This window comes from Rhodnius prolixus, unplaced genomic scaffold (assembly GCF_049639745.1).
Source record: "Rhodnius prolixus isolate KJV_2025 unplaced genomic scaffold, Rpr scaffold_2, whole genome shotgun sequence".
In the NCBI taxonomy this organism is placed as follows: Eukaryota; Metazoa; Arthropoda; class Insecta; order Hemiptera; family Reduviidae; genus Rhodnius; species Rhodnius prolixus.
Window position 1 is genome coordinate 59,310,528 of NW_027411592.1, and position 18,445 is coordinate 59,328,972.

The following is an 18,445-nucleotide window of genomic DNA, read 5'->3' on the forward strand; positions in this document are numbered from 1 at the left end:
TGTCGTCATCTGCGTTTTAGAACTGGAAATGATCAAACTAAAGGTTATAGATAGCAATTTAAATTGCTTTTGTGTCAATGCGTGATTGAAAAAAAAAATACAGATAGAATATAAATTATCCTCAACAATTAGAAAAATCTAAATCAACCAGCGTAAACAAACAAATGGTTGCCTAGCAATTGTGTGGGTCAGTGAAAAAGCTTGCGCGGGTCATAGGTTCGCCATCACTGGCCTAGTCCCTATGACTGAAACTGGCATTTATTTTGTTTCATCCTATTGAAAATAATTGAAAGAAGCGAGAGAGACGGTCATAGACTTGCCCAAAACACCAATAAAATCCAAATATAATCCATAATAGAAAAAGTATTAAACTAATGTGAAAGACTCATAGGATTAATCCCGATGAATCCAAAGACTAGCCTGTTTTTCTTTTTTTTAAATAATATAAATGTAAATGAAAAGTTCCAAAATGTGTATGCTGAAAACTTAAAACGAATATTGATAAAAATAAATAAATTAACTATAGAATTCATTTTCAGCCAGCCATGCAGAAAAATAAATGGTCTAAAGAAAGAGGTTGCTGAATCAACAACAAATGCTTCCATTTGCAGAGCCAAAATCAACGGGAGAATTGAATTTTACTGAATTTTTCAGCAAAACACTAAAAAAAGAATTATTTTTAAAGAAAATTCATCCTAGTAATAATTATCAATAACTATTAAATGTAATAAAACGTTTAGCTTGAAAGAGTTATTAAAAATTACTACAACTAAATTGTTCGTCTTCCAGTAATCTTGATGACGTCACCAAAATAAATTTTATGCATATAACACAAATTTTTTTTAATAGTTAATTTCTAAAATGAAAAACCATGCATAGTCTCATGAAGAGTTAAAAAAGTTGATTTGGAAAAGCCATCTACAATCTGGCCGTAAAAGAGGAATCAGAAAAGAAGTAAGAAGTACGTACATTACGAGAGTCGTTTGAAAAGTCCGTGCAAAAATAAAAACTACTTAATTTTTTGGGGTAAACCTTTTTTATTTTTCAACATAGTCTCCTTTTAGGCTTATACACTTCGTCCAACGCTGCTCTAGTTTGTTGATCCCTTCCGAATAATAGGATTTGTCCAAGTCTGAAAAATAGCCATTCGTTTCTGCAATCACCTCCTCGTTTGAATAAAATCTTTTTCCCGCCAGCCATTTCTTCATATTGGGGAACAAATAGTAGTCCGAGGGAGCCAAGTCTGGAGAATAGGGGCGGATGTGAAACGAGTTGGAACCCTATTTCCATTAATTTTGCGACCACAACTGCTGATGTGTGAGCTGGTGCGTTGTCGTGATGGAAAAGGACTTTTTTGTGGGCCAATCGTGGGCGTTTTTCTTGCAGCTCGGTTTTCCAATAACGATGAATAATATGCAACTGTAATAGTTTTACCCTTTTCCAGAGAGTCGATGAGGATTATTCCTTGCGAATCGCAAAAGACAGTCGCCATAATCTTTCCGGCCGAAGGAACGGTCTTCGCCTTTTTTTGGCGCAGATTCCCCCTTGGTAACCCATTGTTTAGATTGTTCTTTGGTCTCAGGAGTGTAGTGATGTATCCATGTTTCATCCACAGTGACGAAAGGACGCTTAAAGTCCTGCGGATTCTTCTGGAACAGCTGCAAACCGTCCTTGAAACACTTCACACGATTTCGTTTTTGGTCAAGCTGGAGCAATCGCGGCACCCATCTTGCGGTTAGCTTTGTCATGTCCAAATGTTGATGCAAAATATTATGTACCCGTTCATTCGAGATGCCCACAGCACTAGCAATCTCACGCACCTTCACTCTTCTGTCATCCATCACCATATCATAGATTTTATCAATGATTTCTGGAGTAGTAACCTCAACAGGGCGTCCAGAACGTTCAGCGTCACTTGTGCCCATGTGGCCACTCCAGAAAATTTTGAAACCACTTATAAACTGTTCTAATCGAAGGTGCCAGAGTCACCATAATGTTTATCAAGCTTCTCTTTTGTCTCCTGAGGCGTTTTGCCTTTCATAAAGTAGTGTTTAATCAACACACGAAATTCTTTTTCGTCCATTTTTTGAAAATCACTCGACTTCCTCCATTCAAACGAATGCCAAACACAAAGAAATAGACCGATCTGGCTGAAACTTGGTGTGTGTTCTTCCAAGAGATGCTACTAACTAAACATAACCTCGATACGCGCCAGTGGTGATATCTCTCTGACTTTGCACGGACTTTTCAAACGACCCTCGTAAACTCCAAAAAATAAAATAAAAAATTATTTTAAGAAACACTCATAAAAAATTGTTACATATTCCCTACAAGATACGACAATGTCAATTTTGAACTAACTCTTTAAAAAAAATTGTCCGGATTTGAGATAAAAAAAAAAAAAAATTATTGTTTGTTCAAGTTCAAGTTCAACAACAACCTTCTATATCTCAATATCTATTAGTACTAAAACATTGCAATTTATATCAGCTATAGAGTAAACTATTCTCTACAATTGGGTAAAGAAATCGTTCAATTCTGATGAATAGGAAGGGAGTTATAGAGGATAGAAATTTGGAAGATTTACAAAACCTCTAAATTTCAACATCCTATATCTCAATAACTATTAGTACTAAAACATTGCAGTTTTTATACCAGTTATGGTGTATACTTTTCTCTTCAATTTGACAGAGAGTTCTTTAAAATCTGAACGATACGAAGAAAGATATAAAGGTTTGAAATTTGAACGAAATTTGGAAAAAACTCCAAAATTTAACTTGAAAAGTTGAAAAAACTTGTACATTGTTATGTTCAATCTCACTTCCTGTGGATTGATATTCTAAAGACTGAATACTCTGAAACGGTACTTTAGAAGAGAGACTTAACTTTACCACTCACCAAAAAAAAACAAAAAGACAGGTAGCACCATACAGTTTGCTGGGGAAAACAATGAAAACTTAAAACAGGCTTTACATACATACAAATTAATAACAAAGACTCAAAACAACAAAATGGAATCATTTTCGGGTAGAGATGGGGGGGGGGGGAGAAAAAGAAACCTCGATCGTCTTTAAAAATAAACGAAATCAGAGAGCGAATGAAGAATACACAAAGATTAGTATTAATATACGAACAAAATCGAACGAATTAAATCTAAAACTTACCTTGTGTTTGCACCGTTGATTGCTCAGTTTGTGATTGATTAGCAGGAGTCAGGTCTAACGCCCGAGCTGCTAGACTTGCCAGCCCGACGTCACCAGACACTCCATCCGTTCTATAATCAAGGGAGAAAAAAAATATATATATATAATTTCCAATCAATTAATATCTGAGAATAAATAAATATACATCTCAATGAGGATCAGAGATGGAGAGACAACCTTAAAATCTCACAATGACAAAAGAGAAATACAAAGCAGACACAAAAATTTAGGGATAAAAACAAAGGAATTATAATTACAAAAAAAAAAAAAGGGATAGAAGTATATCAAAGTTATATGGCCTTCGCAATTTATCAAGAGTGTAACTATATATTTATTTTTAAAGGAATATTTCCAAACTGGGCGACAATTGTATTGACAATACAATAAAATGATAACACCAACTACTGTCCCACAATGTTTTTAATGAACTAGATAATAACATCCGATAAAATTTGCACAATAAAAACGTTCGTTAAACAAAATAAATGAATTATATTTTTTTCAACAGTACAATTAATATTAATTCTAAATTTACCAAATTTAAAGAAAAGGGGGGGCCAGAAACTAGTTTAATTATGTGATGGATAGACACAAATTTGTAGGTATACAAGCAATCCTATAATTTCACCCTTTCCTGCAACTTGTAGGATAGGTAAAAAAAACACACTGTGCACTCCAAAAACATGTATAATTCCAGAGAAGAATGTTGCTGGAGAGTTTGGCCTAAGAGCGCTGGAACTAGGAGCCTATGGATGAATTTCCAAAAAAAAAAAAAAAAGTTACAGGCGTGACTGAAAGCTACAATCAGTTTAATCTTATCCGGAAGTAATAAATAGAGTAAATAAGAAATAATATCCTATCTGATGTTTACCTTTTTTATACCATTAATGGCTAAAGGATATGGGGCTAGCGTTGTAGGAAATGAAAAAGGCTGACGCTTTCTAATAAGGGGTTCTGCATCCTCCCACTAATTGCGATCAGTGGACCAATCCATTGGGGAAGATCTGTCTGAGCAATTATCCAGGATCTAGAGGTATGAGTAAAAACAGGCGGAATTTCTTTATAGCGAAATTCTGTATGGGATTATAGGGAGACTCCAATCCACCGCCTTAACGACTGTTGTTATAGTATCAATCAAGGAAGATTTTGGCAGCCTTGCTGTTACAAATTGTAGGAGTATACCACTTGGATTCGAAGATTTCTCAGATATCTCAATTTGGAGGGGATGCTATTGGAAAGTGGTCTCTTTTTCCCGTATAAAGATGAGTAAAAAGAGTGAAAATATTTACAACATCTTGGCCAAAACCTGAGTACCAGAAATTACAATCGAAACAAAACGGAATAGCTTTCTACGACTGTTTTTTTTTTTCCTGACATTTTCTGACCACTAATTACCAAGCAAGAAAGTGTTATGATCTTGAATAATTAGTGTTATCAACAGATCTTAAACCAGAAAAAAATGTACTTTACTATTCTGTCTGTGAAAATCATATGTGTCTAGGTAAGTATAACTAAAAATAGTTAATAGAAGAACATACTAATTAAAATTTGTGTTGGGTACCATCAACGGGACCTCACAATAAGATATCACTGATATGTTTTCAAAATAAGTATCACTTCTAAGGTTTCTAAAGATAATTTTTTAAAAAAAAAAAAATTACTGCTACGATTTCCTTTTAAGTTCGTACAAACATTTCATAAACGCAGATCTGTAGCTTATATTGGAATAATTTTTTCTAAGTGAACATTTTAGGTCATTTGAGGAGAAATTACGCTATTACTCCAACGTGTTTTTTCAGATGAATATAACGTTTTACAAATTGTACATTAGAAAGTGACAAAAATTCAGTTTTTGAAGAAAAGGTGTGATTTAGAAACTTTTGAATTAGAGTAAAATAAAGGCATGCCTACACTAGTTATAATCTCTTTTTTTTTTCTAATTTAGAGGACCTCAAAATATATTTTTCATCAAAAACACAATTTTTCGAAAATAATTTCATACTCTAAAATCAGTAAAAATTAACCTAGAATAAAACTCATCCAATTACACATGAAATTGTATATAAAATCTAAGCAAGAAATATTTAATTCAAAATTATGTTAGAGGAGTTAAATTCGTTCCAAGGAAATAACCCAATGTAGACTCTAATTTCCTACCGATTACTTTATAAATTATTATGAAAATTAATTGGGAAATAACCACTTCAACGAAAAATTTTTTTTTTTAGAAAAATTCTTTTTGAAAAACTGCAACTACTAAGCAGTTGGTTGTTTTTTTTTTATTCTACGTCATTGATAAAGGTAGTTGAACTTGACTATCACTAACGTTCTTTCAAAGGTTAGTTAAACTTTTAATCTATTACATAATATTGAGATTTATAATTCAAAAATTATCCCGATGAATTCTTTGAAAATAGGTATCATTTTCTCAATTTTATTTTATGACACACATAGATTATCTATCTATTCTTATTATAGTCTTTATTTTTGAAAGTTCACGCTTTAAAAACATATTTTTTTAAAAATTTTCACAAACACTTCTCTATAAAATTAAACTTCTCAATTAATAAATGAAATGGAGAATGTGCTGAACATTCGTTAAGAGAATTTTGTGGAAAATGTAGTTTTGGCATATCTCAACTTTGATTGCAAGAAATTGAACAAGAATTAATTAAAGGAAAAGTGATAAAATTTCAAACTGTTCAAGTCAAAACATAAAACAAAGAAAAAAATGCATGCAATTTTTCACTCCAAACACATCAATCCACAAGACGAATTTTCTAACAAAAAGTTTTAAAAAATATAAATTTCAATTTTTTCAAGTTGTTATTCTACAACAGAATTTAGTGCAACACAAATTTCAATGTTTGTTCAATGGATTTGTCAAAAATAAATAAACTTAGTAAAACTCCAAGCTTGGAAAAAAGTTTCTGACCTTTTTTAAGTTTTGTAATAAAAGCAAAAACAAAAATCAATTTCTTTTTTTTTTTTAAAAAAAAAGGGATTACCAAAATTAATTTACCTTGACCCTATCGTGATTATTGTATCCACTTTAATTGGAAGAAAGGAAGAACACAAATCACAAATGGCCTCACACAACTATCCGTTCCACAAATATATTTGTTTCAACAATAGGACTGTTTGTTTATTAAAAATAGAAATACAAATGACAAAAAGGACAGTAACAGAGGATTATGAATATGGATGATAATTTTTCCCCCTTTAGAATAATTTAAAATCTTAAAATTGTAAGTGAAAGAATAAAAAATAAAAAAAAAATACTGAACTCCTTTCACTGAATTGTCTCAAGAAAAACTAGTTCAGAAAGAACTCAAAGCAGTCTACAATTTTGTTTTTTTATCTTATTTAGTTCAGTAGCTAGAATTTCTTTTTAAAAAACTACACTTAAGTATTAAAAATAAACCGCACTTACTACAATATAATAGAAAAATTATTGATTTGGAATTGCGTCGAGGACAGTTTCTACTTTAAGAAAAAAACCTAGCGTTATCGACCATCAGAGCATGCGTGGGGTTATAGTAATTTTAAATTAAAGTCAGCTGTTTTTCGCCGACACTACTGACCTCTAGGCAAAAGCGCGGACTACTAGGATTTCTTTGATTTAGTTAACCTGCCCTTAAAATGATCACAGATTTTTATATGTTATCTTAAACTTTTACAGCTATAATTTTCTAGTGTTAATGAATAAAGTATATTATATATTTTAAATGAAGTATGCCATATATTTGATATGATTTTATGAAAATTCTACACAACCTGTTTAATTTGTAATATCCTGAAAACATAAAAAATTTTGGAATCTTACTTGCCACAATCAAAGTTTCCATTAAAAAATAGTTCCTCGATAATCTGAATTTGAACAAATTAAAAACCCCCATTGTGAGAGCTCTAATTTAATCTGGAAGGTTTTAAAAGCGAAGGTTATAAAAGTTACAGTCTACATAAAAGCAAGTTGATGTTTATGTTCTTTAAAAAACAAAAATTCAACAATGGATAACTTATTCTACAAAGATGACACAGTAAGTAAAATAAGCAATAATGATGAAAGCAATTCATTAGTTAAAAATGAAGAACCTAGTGAATACGATTCATTTGATGCTGGTAACATTGATGATGAATCTAAGCCAAGTATGGATAGATTGAAGTTTGAGCTTGAAGAAAGTCTAAATAATCAACCAGAACCTAAAGGACATGATTGGAAACGATCAAACAGTAGACGGAATTCTAAAGATAAAAAGAAGGAGATTAAAAGTAAGAAAGAAATTGAGGAAGAAGAAAGAGAAAAAATGCAGTAAGTACTATTTATTTTCACCAACTCTAATACTTTTATTGTGCCATTCTTCAGAAGCTTATTTAGTTGTTGAGTGCTTTATCTTAGAAACGTGAAAATGTTTGCTAATAAACTGAAAGATATGAAATCATATCTATCATAGAACTATGTGATTTTTAATTTTATTTTGGCTTGATTTGCTTTACTTTGTACTTCATTTTATCGCTTTAAAGAAAGCAAATAATGTTTACAAAATGTCGGGAGTTACCAAACATGGCTTATAAATTCGGACTGTTTAATACATCGATTTTAAATTATTTCCCCATTTACACAAAATGCATTTTAATGTTGAATTGTAACTGAATACACAATAAATAGCTTTTCTATCTGAGTGACTAAACAATAATATGAAATCAAATGAAACGTACCCTTTGGATTTTTTCCAATTACGAGAATCCAAAGCATTAATTTTACGCAATCAAGCTTGAAATTCAAGAAATAGGAATTAAAAGTGTAAAATTGAGAATTTAAAACTTTTTTTATAATCAGATAATATGATTTGTGTCCTATTTTCCAGAGTGCTGGTGTCAAATTTCACTGAAGACCAATTAAATCATTATGAAATGTATAGAAGGTCAGCTTTTCCAAAAGCAGCTATTAAAAGGGTAAGTAATAGTAAGCAGAAGTAAAACTTTGATTAGAATAAATGAATCTTAATGTGTGAAAAAATGAACGAAATTGGAAACACCCATACATCTTATGACAGATTATTTAAATTGTGAGGTACCTAGATCTTTTGTCGGAACAGGCTTTGGATCTTTTCTCTTGCGGTTGTTGCTCGATTTATTCGGACAGCAATGAATTTTAGACTCTGTTGATGTTATTTATTATTGTAGCAAAGTGGGTCTAGCATTGCGTACGGTTTCCCTCCTGTCTGAGGATACGTTTTAGCCGTTTTGACTCTTGCTAAGTTTAGATTGAAATAACTCCTTAAAAACAACAGAAGATGAAGGACATTTAATAATTGATTACCTACTACTTGATACGGTTAAATTTCTGTTTAGGTAAAATCTAATTAAACAAAACATTATACCACAGTTGCTCACACTTTTAGACGGCTAAATTCTGATTGTAAAAATGCTAATACCAAAGAGAGTGTTTTCAATTTTGTAGTTGAATGCATATTTGATTGCAATCGACAAATCTTTTCTCAGTACGTGATTCCAACTGTTTCTGCTCCTTGACAAATCTGAACTGTGGCTATGTTCGCGTAGATTCAGTCAAAAGAGAACTCATGGTTGATGCATCAACGGAAATAACACATATTTTTGTAATAAAATTGCTGGATTTGTTCATTGTAAAATGGCGCAATATGTTGAAAAAGTTTCTTTAGAAACAGTTCTAATGTTACTCAGCATCATCCCACCAAGGATGCGTTCCACTTGGCGACCACAACGACCAAAACATACTTTCAGGCGTTCCACTTGGCGACCGCGGTCGTTGTTGTCGTGGCGAAAACGTCACTAATGACGTCATTATTTTCGCCCACACAACGACCACAACGCCCCACCTTAAAAGCTGGGTCGAAGTGGGCGTTCAGAGTTGGCGCAATTTTTAAAACAAAATATGGCGACCGAAAAAATTATCTCATGTAAATGAAAGTACTATTTCATGTAAATAATAGAATGTGTTTCTCGAAAGTCTACAAAAAATAAATAAATAAATAAATAATTACTTATCCCTTTACATACTAAATCACTGAATAACACAAAATCATTTACCTGAAATAACTTTTAAATTCTTCATTTGAATAAAGATCAATTACTCTGATAGCTAATAATACGTGGCCTAAGTTTTCGCTTTTTATCATTGCGATTTTGTAAAATTGCATTCCACTCTTCATCGGAACTAGATAAAGAACTTTCTAAAGCATTATTAATAAATATCCAACTGTTGCCACAAAAGACACTTTAATTTTATTTAAACGTAAATTTTATAAATACTCCAAAATGCAATATAAAAAATTGAATTATATATATTCTTTTAATATAAGTCAACTTTACCAATAATTAATAAAGTTTATTATAACTGCTTATAAATGGGGTTTAAATTAATAAATAACCTCTTCAAGCTTCTAACTTATTTTCGAAGCCGCCATATGTAATGTTTACATGAACGGTTAAAACGCCCACAGTCCGTTCCACTTGGGTTTTCGATCGCAACGCCCACAAGCAAGTGGAACGGCCAAAATCGCGGTCGTGGTCGTGGTCGTTGTGGTCGCCAAGTGGAACGCACCCCAAGAAGCGCATGTTACCCTCCGTTTTGCTCTACAAGAAGAATGGGTTGTCGTGTGACAAGATACCCTGCCTCTGATGGACCTTTAATTTTCTTTAGAAGGCAGTCCTAGTAGTCAAATTTTAGTGAGCTAGAGAGAATTTTATTAAAAATTATTGTTGCCATAAACGATTTTATGTATTTAAGAAAATATTGAGCATTATTGTTTTCAATTTTGTAGTTGAATGCATATTTGATTGCAATCGACAAATCTTTTCTCAGTACGTGATTCCAACTGTTTCTGCTCCTTGACAAATCTGAACTGTGGCTATGTTCGCTTAGATTCAGTCAAAAGAGAACTTATGGTTGATGCATCAACGGAAATCAAACCTTGAAACCTGAATTTATTAATTACATTTTTTTGTGCAAAATTTATATATTTTTTGTTTTTTTCTCTTTTTAGCTTATGCAAACGTTAACAGGGACCTCTATATCGGCAAATGTTGTAATAGCAATGTCGGGTATTGCCAAAGTATTTGTGGGAGAAGTTATTGAAGAAGGTAAATATAAGTTTACTAGGTACAACAATCTATAGAGGTAGTAATGTATTACTTTTAAGAAGTCTTATAAGTTTATATTAATAATTATTTTAGTAATGATCATATTAAACAATAAAAAAAAAAAATACAAAACTTTGTATGTATATCTCAAGAGGTAGAAAGTTATAAAAAATGCTTTTTGAGGATAGAGAAATCAGGTTAGTTGTACACATTAAGTATTACATTAAGTTTAGAGAGAGAAGATAACAGGTCTCTTATTGTCTCAGAAAACAAGTATTTGCACATTTTTCTAAAACAGTCCGGGACACGCGAAACTTGTTTGCCACATTTGCGGAAAAAGAAAGTAAGTTTGCGGAGCTGAGAGAGAGACACGCGGAAAGGTTGGCTAACATTTCTCTGATCCTATCCATAGCTGGGGCGTGAAAGCTGAGAATCGCGGCTTACCCTTTCATTACCAGATGAAATATCTCTACTTGGCCGAAAAATCAGCTAAAAAAAAAAAAAAAACAACTCTCCCTACTGTAGAATCGCCCTAATTTCACTGGTGACCACAATATTCTTTAGAGTTTAGATATTTCTTTGTCAAATTATATTCCTAATTCATTTCGTCTTATTATTTTTACAGCCTTGGATGTCATGGAACGACAGGGAGATACAGGACCATTGCAGCCCAAACATCTGCGCGAAGCAGTTCGTAAACTTCGTGCACGTGGAGTTATACCAAATAGTAGAGCTCGTCGACCGTTTTTTAGGCTTTAAACATAAGGAAAATGTTTTCAAAAAATTGTTTACATATACATTTTTTTAGGTATATTAATTAATACTGCGATGTATCCAAGAGGTTTATCAAATGATTCCTGTTTTTAAATAATGTATATACTTTTTTCGTTTCTTTTTTGCCAAATATAGGTCCTATTTTTGTAAGTTTCAAAATTTTTTATTTCTGTACTTTTTTCTTGTTTATTTTAAAATGCTGTGTTTTGTAAAATGCAGTTTGTGATAGGAGATTTCTGTTATTCTTTTACTGTGTGTCTGTCTACCTGCGCAACGGTCTGCATGACTCAAATTTAAAGTTAAATATGAAGTTGCATTTTTTAATCTGGTTTAGGTGCCATCTTCCTACTCGGCAATAAGCTTTTGGACAAATCTAGCCGATTAGTTAAGCCGCTTTGAGGGAAACAGTTATTAGCTGTAGTTATAAGATTTGTATTCTTCTCGTTAAGAATATGTTTTATAGCTACTCTCGAAATCTCTTACTCTTCAGATCTGCTTTGAAGGAGGAGAAATTAGTTCAATTATCTCTAACTAGATTCAATTCTTCTTTGCATCTCTTAGATGGGCCCATTTACTTTGGTACTTCCAACACTGTGGTTCAAACCAAAAGCGCTTCCAATGGCGGCATTAAAAAAAAGCTGAAGATGAATGTCATGCTGAAAAATAATTTGTAAGGTAGAAAATAATGTAGTGCGCACTTAAAGCTGACATAAAACAATAGCTCCATTGCTACTGCGAATGTTGAATGAGGGTGCTGCAGTTCAACGATTATATTCTTCAAGAATCAAAGTGGAAATGCAGCGGTGAAAAAGAAATAATTGTTCGTAGTTACTATATTACTAATTATTCCCCTGCGTTGAGTGCTCCGTATAGCGTCTTAACCATGAGAAAGAAGGCACGCACGTCCTTATTACTAATTATTAATTACTTAGCTTATTTGGAGTTCATTTATTTACTGTTTTATTTGGCAATAAGAGTAAGAGACATCATGAACACCGAAAATCTAAGAGTACAGCGTGATGTAATAGGCATGAGGAGCCAGGAGGTCTTTTCACGTAATGATGGAAAACTTTCAACTAGGACAAAATGGGCATTTCGCGAAATCACTCTTATGTCCATCTGGAAACTATCCGAATCATCAATCATCCGGATATTTTTTTTAAAAAAATCTGGTTGCCATCAAAAAGTTAAGGAGAAAAGATTTAGAGTCAAGTGTAATGAGTTTAGAGTCGATTGTAATGACGCAGTAAGCACAAATAAAGTTACCAATTTCGAACTACCGTTTTCTTGTGTTATTTATTTATTTATTTTTGCACATTTACATTGTTTAAAATATAATGCCACGTCAATATAACATAAAGAACTTTGGTATAATAGTAAATTTTTTATAAATTCAAATAACTTTAGTCTAGTTTGAAGTATGATTCTTTCCACTTGTTTTCTTCAATTTCAATTAATATTGTAGTTACTATTTTCTATTAAAAAGTCATTACTATTATTCTTTAAATTGTGACTTTTTAGTTCCTGATTACTGCTGGAATTTTATTGTATACTTTATCAGCCAAAACAAGTGGGATAAAATTAAATTTTGCCAGATTTTAACTCCGATAAATAATTTTTCTTATTCCTATTGTTGTTTGCTTCTTATTTGTACTTATTTTTCATTCTTTAGATGCATGAATTATTGTAAATAAAGAGACTTAAGAGAAAACTAAGGTATGAAAATCTCTTCTTTTTTTAAAAAATCTGCACACAAAATTTCTTTGTAACACAAAGGGATACAGCGTGCTATCAACCCACTTATTGCTATTTCTCCCTTAAATAGCCACTTCTCTTTTCCTACTGGTAAATGGATAGCATTGGTAAAAAGCAGCTAAGTTTTACAACAAAAGCGATTTATGGAAATTCAAAAATATCTATAAAAATCACAATTATTCCTAATAAGTCAGTCATGAAGATGGTAAACATGACTGGAAAACGTAAAGGGAATAACAGCGGATTGGTCTCTACCAGTAAGAAGCATGTTGGGCGAACCGGATATGAAGGTAGCTATGAAACTGACTCAGGTAAGCACCAACCAAGAAGGAAATAAGGTAAGAAATGAACAAATTTACACAAATGTGACTAACAAAAGTACAAATGCGTACAATATAAATATGGAATACCAACGAACGGATTTGGGGGGACCCTTTTAACTTTATTCTGGAAAGTACTAATAAGGACGAAAAAGGGGATTTCGAGGTTGCACCCAATGTCAGTTGGGAAATTACTCCACGAAAAACACGTAGACATTTCCAAAAAAAAAATATCAACGGAATTAAAAAGCTTAGCATAAACAGATTGAGAGTAGAGATGAACAATTGGTGTATCTGCTAATAGATTATTGAGTTCCGTGATTCTAAAGGAAAATAGTTTCAAAGTCTACATACCCAGGATATTTATTGCAAAGAAGGTGGTGTAATTAGGGGTGTCTTTATATCAAGTTATCTATTTTCTGTTTGCAATCGTTTACTTGAAAGAAGATATTGGCTATATCTTTATTTCTTAAATTGCAAGCATCTTCCAGGAAGAATAGCTTTAACTTCTAAGCAAGCTAGAGGGTAGAAATTACAATAGCATTTTTCAATATCTAATATAATCGAAGTACTGAAGTTTTCAACGTCAAAAGCTCTTGTAATATTCAAATTCTCGCAACCTAAATTAAGGTAGAATCAGATATTTGTTTGTGGGATAAGTGTTGAACTGTAAATTTGTTTTCCCAGGTTTTCTATTATTATTAGATTTTACTAGAAAATTATGTTTTCAATTGCTTTTACTTTTTCTTATTGAGTAAAAAAAGAAACGGCAAACATGTAAAATTTTCGGTAAAGTGTTCTATCCAGAAAAAAACCGTTTTAAGTTTTCCAGAATTCGAAAAAGTGGCTTTTACAAAGTGAACTTTGGGTGCTTTCAATGGCTTCTAATTTTTTTTTTTACGACATAGACGAACAATTATTAAAATACATGAAAAATGATTAAAAAAAACAATCTTAGACGTTACGAGCTAGGGGTTCACAAGATAAGGGATAATTAATTCATAGTAAACGTCTACTTTGTCGGCGGCCATTAAGGGTTATCAATGGTATGATGGAAGTCTGGTAAACACTATTAAGAAGATTCTGACGAATAATTTGTTGTAAGAATAATGGCCATTCACTTGTCTGTGTATTCGATTATTCGGGATATAAGGGACAAGGAGATAGCGAATAATTTTATTTATGACCTTATGTCTACATGTTTTACTTGCCCATATTTTTACAGGATATACTTTTACTGGGGCTCCTTGAATTGGTTTAAGTTAAGAACCCCATTCCCTAAATAGTCCCTACAAAATTTTGATCCAACAACCAGTTTCAGTCTATTATAAACTTTATTATGCCGAGCTTTCTCGACCTAGGGTCTAGGGTCATCTTCAGGGCTAATTTACAAATATACGGTATAACATCATTAGATAAATCATTAGAATGATGTAAAAAAACAGTATATTGTAAATTAGCTCTGAAGATGACCCTAGTCCCTAGGTCGAGAAAACTTGACATAATAAAGTTTATAATGACTGATACTGGCAGGGCAGAATTTAGATGAAAAGAAGCCCTAGGCTAGTCCACTTATGAGGCCCCTTTCACCTCCAATTTTTAAGTTTGTAAATTACTTTTTATGTTTGTTTATTACTCATATGCGTAGAATTTCTCCTTATTTTCGGTTCAGTGTTTTAGTGTTCACAGTTTTTAGAATAGTGTAATTTTAATTTTGCTAACAATTTGAATGTAGGCCCCTCTTGTTCTTGAGGCCTTAGGCTGAAGCCTAGTTAGCCTATTGGTAAATCGTGGCCTGGTAACATGGCATACTTTAGAAAACACTTGTTTTTGTCTAGTATTGTATGTTGGCACGTGAAAATTTAACAATGATAATATTAATAATAATAATAATATCTTTATTAAGCCAATTTAGAAAGAAATAAAAACAAAACAATCACTGACAACATAAAGATAATATTCTTGGTTTTATAAACCATCAGAGGGAGCTGGCAATAATAATAAAAATAAATTAATAATTGCATACAAATTCCAAGATAGTATTTCTGACTTAATATTTTATATGGACACATTTCAATACTTAACGAACAAAAATAAATATTACATTTATAAATAAAAGCAATGAAATACTAATGAAGGGAAACGTATAGGGATTACACTACATTAAAGATTAATAATTATATTCTTGAACTAGGAAATACCTGTACTGCCAGGCCGTTTCTACAATAATTGATTAGTGCTTTGTAATCAGCACCATTTAAATAGTTTATTAACTCTTCCCGTGTAAATACAGCCTTTTTCAACCACTTCACGCGATACTCTTTTAGGATTGGACAGATTGCAATGAAGTGATAAGATGTCCTCCTCCTGCTGTGTGAGGTTGCAAAGCGAACAAAGGGATGAAGTGCTTGTTCCATAAAGTTTTTAGTAGAAAACTCGTTTTTAGCTTGTCCGGCAAAATCCCATGTCCTAAAGGATATATTAAATAATGAAGCCAGAATCAGAGCTAGATTCTAGCATTAATTTTTTTTTTTCATCTTATTGAAACTATTATTCAGTCTCCAAAATTAATGAACAATAATTATATTTATCACTTTAGCTGTACATGTTTTACTTGCCCATATTTTTACAGGATATACTTTTACTGGGGCTCCTTGAATTGGTTTAAGTTAAGAACCCCATTCCCTAAATAGTCCCTACAAAATTTAATCCAACAACCAGTTTCAGTCATTATAAACTTTATTATGCTGAGCTTTCGACCTAGGGACTAAGTAATCTTCAGAGCTAATTTACAATACACGGTATTACATCATTCTAAGGATGTAATACCATATATTGTTTGTAAATTAGCCCTGAAGATGACCCTAGTCCCTAGGTCGAGAAAGCTCAGCATAATAAAGTCTATAATGACTGAAACTGGCATTAATTTTTCATCCTATTGATTCATTCACCAAAAAAAAAATGCACAGTAATTATATTTATCACCTTAGCTGTACATGTTTTACTAGCCCATATTTTACAGGATAATATACTTTTACTTGGGCTCCTTGAATTGGTTTAATTCTTTGTGGCACACGATTTTAAACTAGGGATAAAAGCCCTAGTTGCACAGAATTTCTTTTATTATAAAAAAATGGAAATAAACATTCATTTCCATTATTTTATAAATGTAATCATCCCTCTCAAATAATCATCACTCTCGAAATAAGAAAAAAAGAAAAGAAAAAATTAATACCATTTCAATAGTCCTTTTTTAGTGTGGGACTCTGGTATTGTATAATACCACTATGCAACTAATGCTTTATATGATGTTCATTCAAACACAACTTTTTGACCAAAACAAAGCGGAACTTTGCAGAAAATACAGCACTGTCCTTCAGCGCACTGTTCCTTGAAATGTTTTAAGTTCCATGTTTTGACCCAATTTTTTATAAACAGTATATGAATTAACAACAGCTGCATCCAATTTAATAGAACAGTATGCGGTGCCACCATTTTTTTTTACTATCTCGGTCAAGTTTATAATAAATATAAAAATTATTTCACTTATTTTCGCATTTAGGTGCATAGCACTGCCAACTGAATGAACAACTTTAAATAACATATTAAGCTGTATGTATGAATAACTTCAACTTTTCGAGGTGGGTTAAAATATTGGGTTGGTGCAAAAATAATGCAGGTTTTTGAACTTTCATCTTTTGTTTACTTCTGCTTGCCAAGTAAACAAAGATAATCCTCCAGTCTAGGTAATGGATTATAAACAATGTTTATTAATGTTGTTTTTCCTCAAATATCAGTTTAGTTTGTGTTCCATTTTGTATGAGTTAAGACCTCCGATATTCACCATGTCAAAACAAGATTTTCGTCAAATTTATTTTTACGAGTTCAAACTTGGTCGAAGTGCGGCTCAAACTGCGCGTAACATCAATGTTGTTTGGGGTGAAGGAAGCATCAGTGAATGTACAGTGCAGCGATGGTTCCAAAAATTTCGTGTTGGAGATTTTGATATCGAAGACAAGGAAGGTCGCGGTAGGCCCTCTGTTGTTGATCACGACCATCTTAGGGCATTGGTGGAAGATAACCCTCGCAAAACCACTCGGGACTTTGCGAGAGAAGTTAGTGTTGACCACTCAACAGTCGTTCGCCATCTCGAACAAATTGGTAAAGTTAAAAAGCTCGACACGTGGGTACCCCACGAATTGACCCAGAGCCAAAAACATCGGCGTTTTGAAATTTGCAATTCTCTTCTGTTGCGCTACCAAAATGAACCATTTCTTAATCGAATCGTGACATGTGATGAAAAATGGATCCAATACGACAACAGGAGACGGTCAGGCCAGTGGCTGGACAAGGATGAAGCACCAAAACATTTCGCGAAACCAAGCCTGCACCCGAAAAAAGTAATGGTGACAGTGTGGTGGTCTACTGCAGGGTGTTATTCATTACAGCTTCCTAAATACTGGCGAAACAATCATGGCTGAAACATATTGTCAAGAAATTGACAAAATGCATAGGAAATTGCAAAATCTTTGTCCAGCATTGGTGAATCGGAAAGGACCAATTCTTTTTCACGATAACGCCAGGCCACATATCGCAATGCCAACTCTCAGGAAACTTCAGGAATTGAAATATGAAACACTTCCGCACCCTCCATACTCCCCCGATCTCTCGCCGACGGACTTCCACTTATTTAGACATTTGGACAACTTCTTAAGAGGAAAAAAATCTTAGGGACCGATGTGAAACCGAAAATGCCTTCCGCGAGTTTATTGAGAGTTTAAATAAAGATTTTTTAGAAACTGGAATAAGAATGCTTCTGACACGTTGGCAACTATGTGTTGATAATGATGGAACATATTTTGAATAAATAATCTTAGTTTTATACAAATTATAATAATTTTTTTTTTGGCATATAAAAACCTGCATTATTTTTGCACCAACCCAATATATCTTACCATGCAGCAAAAGCTAAACAAAAGGTGGGACAGTTTTTAACCAATCTAGCCCCAAAGAGTTAAGTTAAGAGCCCATTCCCTAAATAGTCCCTACAAAATTTAATCCAACAAGATCCCTTTTGGAGTAGGGATATTCAAATATTCCCTAATCCTTGATTTTTTTTTTTTTTTAAAAAAAAACTTATTTGGGGGAAGACTGATATCTTAAAACAAATATTTGTGCTGTTCAAATAACAGTATTTAGAATGGAATTGCCAGTCAATTACAGTACACGTACAGATTGTCTTTAAACAAAATAGTATTCTAGAAAATA

General features: G+C 32.5%; 2 protein-coding genes and 1 pseudogene across 5 annotated transcripts in view; 2 read left to right on the plus strand and 1 right to left on the minus strand.

Moving 5' to 3' along the window:
- The window catches only part of trc (Serine/threonine-protein kinase tricornered), a 150,923-nt gene extending 144,150 nt beyond the window's left edge, over positions 1–6,773 (minus strand). For 2 of the 4 annotated variants that reach the window (XM_074116989.1, XM_074116990.1), the window contains exons 1-2: positions 6,637–6,773; positions 3,165–3,274 (exon numbers count right to left, since the gene is read on the minus strand). The gene's annotated coding sequence lies outside the window, so the exon portion shown is untranslated. The other 2 variants (XM_074116992.1, XM_074116991.1) reach the window with 2 other exon arrangements.
- A 51-nt stretch (positions 6,774–6,824) lies between these two features.
- Positions 6,825–12,386, plus strand: Taf11 (TATA-box binding protein associated factor 11). The gene is made up of 4 exons (XM_074117029.1): positions 6,825–7,515; positions 8,072–8,159; positions 10,232–10,328; positions 10,954–12,386. The coding sequence occupies exons 1-4, from the start codon at positions 7,214–7,216 to the stop codon at positions 11,085–11,087; spliced, it is 621 nt and encodes a 206-aa protein (XP_073973130.1). The 5' UTR covers positions 6,825–7,213; the 3' UTR covers positions 11,088–12,386.
- Positions 12,387–16,832: 4,446 nt separating this feature from the next.
- On the plus strand, positions 16,833–18,444 carry LOC141450069 (histone-lysine N-methyltransferase SETMAR-like; annotated as a pseudogene).
- The last annotated feature ends 1 nt before the right edge of the window (position 18,445 follows it).

What these genes read in the sequence shown, in the direction of transcription:
- Taf11 (XM_074117029.1), top strand. Translation starts at nt 7,214, where the DNA reads ATGGATAACTTATTCTACAAAGATGACACAGTAAGTAAAATAAGCAAT. An exon ending in GAAGAAAGAGAAAAAATGCA is followed by an intron (nt 7,516 to 8,071) that starts GTAAGTACTATT and finishes CCTATTTTCCAG; the next exon opens with AGTGCTGGTGTCAAATTTCA. An exon ending in GGGAGAAGTTATTGAAGAAG is followed by an intron (nt 10,329 to 10,953) that starts GTAAATATAAGT and finishes TTATTTTTACAG; the next exon opens with CCTTGGATGTCATGGAACGA.